This window comes from Galeopterus variegatus, unplaced genomic scaffold (genome assembly GCF_000696425.1).
Source record: "Galeopterus variegatus unplaced genomic scaffold, G_variegatus-3.0.2 Scaffold4342, whole genome shotgun sequence".
NCBI classification, from domain to species: Eukaryota; Metazoa; Chordata; class Mammalia; order Dermoptera; family Cynocephalidae; genus Galeopterus; species Galeopterus variegatus.
This window is the reverse complement of record NW_007730453.1, coordinates 91,252-100,783: the sequence shown is the minus strand read 5'-3', so window position 1 is coordinate 100,783 and position 9,532 is coordinate 91,252. Positions and strand designations below refer to the sequence as shown.

The following is a 9,532-nucleotide window of genomic DNA, read 5'->3' as shown; positions in this document are numbered from 1 at the left end:
GCGCCGCCACGCTTCCCAAGCGGCGCACTATCCAGTGCGCCACCGGGCCGGCCCAAAAATATAATTTCTTCTAATATTTGTGTTAAATTTTTCTATTTTTGCAACAGATTCATGTGGCAAATTATTATTATCCTGTGGTCAAAGACTCAAAACATATCAAGCTCTGCTCACCCCACGCGTATACCTTCACATTCCAAAAATAGGAAAAGAACATACCTCTCTTACTTTGTTCAAATTCACCTTAACGGTAGATTGTTATATCTACATTTGAATAGAAATATTGCCCAGTATAACTGAACTGGACTACTATAATTCCAGTTCTTCATATTTCAAAAGGCATTTTGAGTTCAATTGGCTTAATATGTAATAAGTTTCCTTGCAGGTCTTTGTATAGAGGTAAATGTACAGATGAATGGCAAATTTAGTTTTAACACTTCTTTAGATATCCTTTGACTATACTTGTATTTGAACTTTATAAAAATGGAATTATGCTGTATACATTTTTCTGTGTCTTTTATGTAACACTTTACAGATTCATCCATATTGATTAGTTCAAATATAGTTCATTCACTTGCACTGCTGCATAGTATTCTATTATGTAATTTTAACACAATTCATCCATTGTTCTGCTGATGGACTTTTGGGTACTTTCCACTTTTTTGATATAAGGAACAATGTTGCTACATGTCTTTGGCATATATGAGTAATGGAATTGTTACATGATGTAGACATTTTAATGCATCTTGATTCTTAAGTTTCAAAGGACTATATAAATTATATAAAACCTGAAGAATTATGCTTAAAGGGATCACAACAATATTTGCATTGTATTTAAAGTATTTGCATTGATTTTTAAATATATATTTTAAACTTAAGTTATATAATTCTAGAAACTATAGAGTTGGGAAATATCTATAATTTTTAAATATTTGTCTTATACATACATGTTTTAGGCAAGATTGTAATTATAGTACTTTGATTTGTTTCCTGCTATTGTAACATTATGCACATTTTATTGTATATATCAGGCATCATGGCTTTCTTATTTATATAAATTTTAATACCTGATAGGCCATAATTTATTCAATCATTTTCTTCTTGTTGAAAGTTTAGATTTCTTTCAGTGATTCATTGTAAATAATACTGTGATGAATGTGTGTGAGACTGTGACTCTTTCCAGTATAACCAGGAAAAGCATCACAGTAGCAACCTGGAAACAACTGTAAAACCTTTTTATTAGAATAGAAAAATTAAAACTTATTGCTTGATTTTTGTTAGGCACTGTGGTATGTGTTTGCATATGTTTTCTCATTTAGTCCTCAAATAATTGAGTGAGATGAGCAGTAGTATACGCATCATTATACTTACCTGATTGTATTGTAGTGATTTGTTTTCTAAGAATTACGATATTTTATTTTTGAATCCTCAGAGTCTATTGTAGTTCCTGGCATATAATGAGGCTCAATAGATGTTATCTATTGAAATAGATGTTTAAAAGCTTTGCCTTAGGGCAGTCCTGACCTTACAAAATTCTCTTTGCTATCTTTGTTTCCTGAGCCATAGTAGGGACTTAGTAGACAGTAAACTGAGTCCAAGATGTACCCAGAATAGTACTATTTAAACAATGTCTCTAACTGTAATTTTGTGTGTATGTATTTGTCAGTTATCTCTGCTGAAAAGGTGTCAAGAAGAAATTATACTTGGATTTTTATTAATTTGTACTTTACCTACATTGTTTATTCGAAATTAATGTAATTCATTTGCAATTGAGTTCTTTTCTCTGGTTATTTGGAAAATACTGTGTAGCTTTTTGCGGGGAGGAAGGAACTATTCTTTTTTTTTTGGCAGCTGGCCAGTTGGGGATCCAAATCCTTGACCTCGGGCCTGCCCGTGGCTCAGTTGGGAGAGTGTGGTGCTGATAACACCAAGGCCATGGGTTCGGATCCCATATAGGGATGGCCGGTTCGCTCACTTGGGAGAGAGCATGGTGCTGACAACACCAAGTCAAGGGTTAAGATCCCCTTACCAGTCATCTTTAAAAAAAAAAAACCAAACAAACCCTTGACCTCAGTGACTGCCTTTAGGAGACTGCCTAAATGCCCACAAAGCACTGTAGAGTTCGTTCATTGTCCCCCTCTCTGGGAACTATTGCACTTATTAAGACTTTCATTCATTTCTAACTAGTTTGCTCTGCCTTTATATTTTCCCATAAACATGCTGTATTAGTCGTTTATAACAGAATATCTGAAATAGCATAATTTATAAAGTAATGAAATTTATTTCTTACCATTTTGGAAGGCAGCTATGCTTACCACTATACCACCAACGCTTTTCGATTTCTTACCATTTTGGATGCTGAGAAGTCCAAGGTCCAGGGGTACAACTGGTGAGGACTGACTTCTTCATGGGAACTCTCAGAGTCCTACCACATGGCGAGAGGGCTGAGCATGTCAGTGTGCTCAGTTGCTCTCCTTTGTAAAGCCACCCATGCCACTACCATTAAAATGCACTCATCTATTAACCTATTAATCCTTAAATGGATTAATCCATTCAGGAGGATGTAGCCCTCATGATCCAATTACCTCCCAAAGGTCCCACCTCTCAACACTGCCACATTGGGGATCAAAGCTTCCACATGAGCTTTGGAGGGGACAAACATTCAGAACATAATACTTAAGTGAGAAATTTACTTATTTTTGTCTTTTTGTGCGTGACAAATTTAAAGTGTTTTTTTGTTTTGTTTTCATGGCTGGCTGCTATGGAGAATCTGGATAAATTTAAAGTATAAGGATAGTGGATTGTTTAAAACACACACAATTTTTTTATACCCAGGTTGAAACAATATAAAATTTTGGAATTCTCTGTAGTGAGACCAAACTCCTTGACTAGAAAGTAAGAGAAGCTAGTAAAGTTCTTATCCTCTACTGCTGCATTAGTGGACCATGAGAAGTAAATAGAAATGAGCCATGTGAGGAGCATCCATAACCCAGGCTTATTTTGATGGTTCTGGCCTACCAGAAAGGAATAAGAGTTATTTCAAAGGAATTTAATTGAATAAAAACTTTTTAATTTCTTGTGAGAAACTGTCATTTCACCCTGAAGTTGTAGTGCATTCATCTTAGTTTTCCTAAATGTGACCCACAACTACTTTAACTATGGAATATCTTATTTTGCAAGCTTATAGTTTTTTGTGAAAGACATATACCTATGGCACACTGTGAAAACACCTTTTATTCTGGTATTCTATAAATATTCAATAGAATTACTTTTAATTTTTAGTTCAGCAGACTGTGCAACAAATTAGGCATACCTCACTTTGCCCTTATATATATTTTGGCATAGTTTATAATTTGATTTTAGTTTAAGTAAAAGTATATTTTCTTATTAGTTTACATTGTGTTTTCCTTACAGCTCAGCTGTTGGTGTCAAGCCCTTTCTTAATTTTGCTAATAGGATATTGACTTTTTAAAAAACATCCCCTGGGGGAACTACTTTAAGGTTGATAGTGATGGGTTTTTTTGGTAATAGAATTCTAATAAATTTTGTTTTGAAAACCGTTATCTGTAAATTGTTATTGAAAATTTACTATTTCAACTATAATTGTCTTTACTACACTTTTTCTAATACCTTAAGTAAGATTTTAATATGTTAACTGTCTTTTCCCCTTCTTTAGGTATGGCTGATGGCAAGCATTGTACTTTTCCACATCTACCTGGCAAAACCTTTGTCTATAATGCTTCTGAAGATAGATTGGAGTTGTGTGTGGATGCTGCAGGGCATTTCCCCATCGGTCCTGATGTTGAAGATTTAGTTAAAGAGGCTGTAAGTCAGGTTCGAGCAGAGGCTACTACAAGAAGTAGGGAATCAAGTCCCTCACATGGGCTATTAAAACTAGGTAGTGGTGGAGTAGTGAAAAAGAAATCTGAGCAACTTCATAATGTAACTGCCTTTCAGGGAAAAGGGCATTCTCTAGGAACTGCATCCAGTAACCCACACCTTGATCCAAGAGCTAGGGAAACTCCAGTTGTAAGAAAGCATAATGCAGGGACAGACTTTAGTAATAGTTCCACTAAAACAGAGCCTCCAGTATTCACAGCTGCTCCTAGTAACAGTGAGCTTATTCGAATAGCTCCTGGAGTAGTAACAATGAGAGACAGCAGGCAGCTTGATCCTGATGTTGTTGAGGCTCAGCGAAAAAAATTGCAGGAAATGGTTTCTTCTATTCAGGCTTCAATGGACAAGCACTTGCGGGATCAAAGTACAGAGCAGTCACCATCTGATCTTCCTCCAAGGAAAGTAGACATTGTGAGTTCTTCTGCAAAGTCTGGGAGTCTTCAGACTGGCTTGCCTGAATCTTTTTCTTTAACTGGTGTCACTGAAAATTTGAATACAGAAACAACTGATAGCTGTGTGACAGATGCACTGGGAGCGGCATTTGCCACAAGGTCAAAAGCACAAAAGGGAAATCCTGTGGAGGAGCCCGAAGAGATGGATAGTCAAGATGCTGAGATGACTAACACAACTGAGCCAATGGATCACTCTTGATTTAATTAGAGGCTAATAATGGCAGAATGTTTATTGTGAATATGTAATATTTGTTGGCTGGGCCACTTAACTTGATTAGTCATTAAAAATCTTGTACGTATATAATTCAGAGATTATATCTTGTTATTCAGTGCATGATAGCAAGTGTGTGATTGGCAATAGCTTTTAATATACTCCTTCCCAGGCTGGCTCTGAATTCCTATAAATTAGTTATTAGATCTGCTGAGATGAGTTTCTTCCATATATGTGGTTCATTGGAAGTTCTTTGTAATTTTAATTCTATGAAAGTCTTACTATTTCAAAGATGAAAATTCTACTAAATAAGTATGTTTGATTTCTGAAAAGACTAAAATGGATAGAAATGAGATTTCGCTAATGTTGATGTCATCAAGATGACTATTCCACATATTAGAGTGTCAAAAGATTTGTCAATTTGAAGGTTGTCTGAACTAAATTGTATCTTAAAATTCATAAAATAACTATTAGACAGTGGGATTCTGACATTTCCATGAATCTAAACACATTCATAGAGATATGTATTCTTGGCAAAAAGATCTTGAGAATAGAGTGTAATGATAGAACATTTTACTGATTTGAGCAAGGATGGGGAAAAATATGTATTCTAGAATGATAAAGTCAATGTGATTAAGTTATGTTGCTGTCTGAGCCAACACAGCAAATTGTGTGCTCTGTTGATAATGTGTTACCATTATTTTTTTAATCTTGGCCTGGTCAAGTACCACCTAATTTTTTTTAATCTTGCAGAAAAGTTGATTGCAAAGTATGGTAGAAAATAAAAAAATAATGGTAGCAGTGGTCAATCTCTAATTTTCAGAGTTTGTCAGATTCACAGAGAATTTATAAATAAGAATTTATCTTTATGAATGAGTTACATTGTTCTACAATTTTGGTCAATGGTATTTAAGCCTATGTATGCTTAGTGTCTTTGAGCCCCTTTGAACCAAAAATGCTTCTTTTTTTTCTTAGAGTCCATAAGATTTTCTTTATTTGTTGGCTTTACTTGGGTTTGGATGCAAATTTTACTGCATCGTACCCTGATTGGGCATTTGCTTAAACAGTGTATTCATCAGATCTTTAGTGATAGTTTCCTCAAGAAGCAGCTTTGATGCTTATTCCTTATAGAAAAAGAGTGTTTATCCTGAGATTGGTATTGCACTATTTCATCCTATTCTGCAAAATCTGTATTCTGAAATGTACATTTCAATCCATCTTCCTCTGTTCACTGAAATTAAGTTGAATTCGAATGGATCAAAGACAAAATATATGTTAATACGGTCTCTTACCTAGAGCATTCAAAGCCTGGCTGTCTCTGTTTGCACATGTAACAGATGCAGAACTGTGTTTGCGATTCTAAGAAAATGTACATCAGAAAGTATATTATTAGGTGTTAAAAAATCTCAACCTGTTGACTCATAAGGGATATAGAATCTGTTTTTCCAGATAAGGGAGATTTTGGTCTTCTTTCTATGAAAGTATCTCTAACTGTATCCTCTTATTAAATGAACTCCATTTTGAATAAGAAAGGAATGGAGACTCTAGACATTTTGCAAGTATATCTGAGCAAGATATATATATTTGGGTTAGTTTTTATCACGTTTTTCTTTACGGTATTTTCTCTCCATTCTTCTACTTATAAATTTACTTTCAAGCATCTTTCACTACATCAAAATAGCAGGAAAATTTAGAACTTTTATGTTATGCGCTAGTTTTGCATAAAGTAAGAGATGCAGCTATGAAATAATATTTACCACTTAGTATATAGGTGGCTTCTGTCACTCACTAACCACTATAATTATTTTTGGCTTTTCAGTCACCAAGACATTTTTCCTTTTTTTCCCCCCCTTTCTTTTTTGGATTTAAATACAGGAAAACCTTAAAGCAAAAAATGCACTGCTTCCAAGGACATGATAGGATCACCTTTTCTTTAACAAATATTTTCTTCACCTGTGGCTTGATATGTTTTGTTAATAACTGACAAATGTATCATTTCTCGGCCTTTTGGCTCAGATGAAGTGTAATAACCAACAAATATAATCTCACAGCATTAAAGTTAAAAATACCAGAAACAAATTTTATCTCCCTATTAAGTTCTTGTATAGAATGCACATGTGTGGGGGCTGGCTGATTAGCTCATTTGAGAGCAGGGTGCTGACAACACCAACACCAAAGTCAAGGATTCGGATCCCCCTACTGGCCAGTTGCATCCCACCCCCCACCCCCACAAAAAAAGATGCAGTAGAATGCATGTGTGAACATTAGAAGATGGGCTTAAGCTATGACAACAGTTTATTAATTTCTCTAGCTACAGCAACACTGTTTAGAAGCCAATTAGGTATTAGTACAGTACAATAACAGTTTGAGTTGTCCCTTGATAAAGAATAAAAGGGTTGATTGTGAGAAGTGATCAGATTTCTTGAAATTATTTTAAATCAGCTGAAAATTCGTTGGGGTAATTAATGGTTTTTCATCCTCACAAGTTCTAGAATAGGATTTCTTTAAGTTTAAAAATATCCTTGTCATTCGGTATGGTTATATCATAACCAAATACATGACTATAGAATGATTTTTTTTTTAGTACTACCATTTGTGATATTGCTGCATCTTTCAGTCCAAGTGAGGCTCAAATCAGTTAAAGTCTTTTTTAGCCCTAGATGTAACACTGTAACTATAATTCAATCCTATAAATTCTATTTGCAGTGTTTCATTGAACATTGAAATAAAATTGTAAATTTTTTCCTTCACTAATTCGTTCTATAGTTAATCATACGTACCAAGTTTGAATTGTTTACCCAAAGTCCAGTTGAAGATGGTGTTTGTCTAGAAAACTGGCAATGAGAAACTGGTTGAAATTGAAGAAAACAGGACACTGCCAAATATTGTGAAATAGAATATAATTAACTCCAAGGGAATGGTTACGTAGGAACTAGTTTAAGAACAAGCTTAAGGCCCATTTCCTCCCCTTTCACTATGTTTTAGGTATTTTATTTGGAAAATGTTAGGATAGAGGCCTGAGAAATTTAGCAAATGCTGTTGACTGAAATTTGCTTTATATATTCTGATGATTTTTACTTTTGTTTTTGCAATCAAGCCTACTTCTTGCAATTAAGATATTAATCTGAAGTGCGTCTGTGATTCCCTGCCACAGGTCTTTATTTTAAAAGTAACTTCACTGGAAATGAGCAGTGATTTTTGCATATGGTCTCTTACCTCAGGGAAGATCACTTGCTAGCAACTCATACAGTACTAATGACAGGTTTTTGAGAATTGTACTGACATATATATCACGTTAGCTACTAAATGTAAAATTGATACAGTATTATTTTATGTAGTAAGCTACTAATATGGTCTGCTAGTGAACATTTCTCTAAATATTTAGACCTCACTAATAACTAATCTTTAAGTATAAAATAAACTTGTAACTTCTGTCATTAAGTACATCTTAACTGTTTAATATAGTGACAATATTATAAAATGTTTATTTCAGAATATCAGTAGTCTTTATTTTTCAAGAGTCATTTTAATTGGCCCATACATAAAATTCTGCAGCACAGATTTTGAGCGTTTCATGGTTCTCAAAGCAAGGTTTCCATCTTAAGATTTTCATAAAAGCAAAGTCTTTGCAAAATTGGATTAAATTCCACTCATTGTAATATTAACTTATACCAGTAGTAGTGAGATACATATAAGTAAGTTGGGTAGAAATATCCTACCTTTCAAAGTTATATAATTTAACAAAATTATACAACCTCAAGGCTCTTCACAATTAATGTAGGAAATTAACTTTTCAAAGCAGAACTATTCATGTGAAAATATACCTTGGTGAAATGTATATTTAAGAAGTAAAATAACAAAGGGGAGCTATATCACCAATGTAAGTTATGAGTTAATTGCAGGTTCTGCCATTCTTGGTAATTCTTTGACATACTAAGTGTTTCAGTTCATATTTAATGATACTTAATCGTGGGAATTTTAATGTTTGTTAAAAATAGCAGAAATTGTAAAAATTGTGAATTATTGGAAAAAATGCCATTACTTGTATATGACATTTAAATTTTTAAATTATGGAGTCTACATGCTTTTGAAGTATAATATTAATACAATGATTATTCTCTTGTAAAAGAAAAGGAAAACCTAGTAAAGAAAAATGTTTTAGTTGATGTTATCTGCTTGTGAGTATCAATTACTTAATATTTTAAAATTTAAGGTATTGCATACTTTTCTTTAGAATGCAGAAATCCCTTCCTGAGCCTTTATGCCTGTGGTAGAGCAATAAAAGACTAAAAAGGTTATTGGTATTTTCAGGTTTATTTGACTTTAAGAATTAGTGCCAAGAGCTGGAGAGTCCACTTTTTGGATGGAAATGCTATTTAGAATAGCTATGTAAAAATAAATGGTGATAGTGTAAATATTTAGAAAAAATTAAATAGCAAGTGCTTTTACTGCTCAAGAAAATAGTACAGATGTTCTTTCATCCTTTAGATGCTGGCTGTTGCCCATTATTTTCTGATTTTGTGATTGTTGTATATGTTACATTTGACTAATGAATAATTGGTAATAGTGTATTGTAACAGTGCATAGTGCTCTACAGCACACCTCACTGTACAGTATTTGAGGTTTCTTTTGTATCAGTAATAAAATTGAGTTAATACATACTGATTTTCCCCTCAACTTCTCCAAATTAGCTTTTTAAAGTAATTTTTTATTCCTTAGTTTCCTGGAGTTATACTGGAGTATTATAATGCATGAACATATACTTCAATTTTATAAAGGAATTCTTAGTGTCATAAATTTTTTTTTTTTAAACTTCTGTAAGTGGAAGTTAATACAGGGACAGTAATTTCTCCCCTTAATGCAGATTTTAATGCTAGATGAAATGGACCCAATTAGAAAAGAATAAGGAAAATTTCTTTAGACATGTTACATAATTGTGTCATGTAATGCTTACTGAATATTTTAAAACAAAACA

At 33.5% G+C, this 9,532-nt stretch overlaps 1 protein-coding gene across 1 annotated transcript in view; it reads left to right on the top strand.

Annotated features, from left to right (window-relative positions):
* VCPIP1 (valosin containing protein (p97)/p47 complex interacting protein 1) overlaps positions 1–9,216 on the top strand; it is a 33,150-nt gene extending 23,934 nt beyond the window's left edge. The window contains exon 3 of the mRNA XM_008587344.1: positions 3,674–9,216. Within this exon, the coding sequence (XP_008585566.1) occupies positions 3,674–4,545 (872 nt within the window). The 3' untranslated portion in view covers positions 4,546–9,216. The remainder of the gene's footprint in view (positions 1–3,673) is intronic.
* The last annotated feature ends 316 nt before the right edge of the window (positions 9,217–9,532 follow it).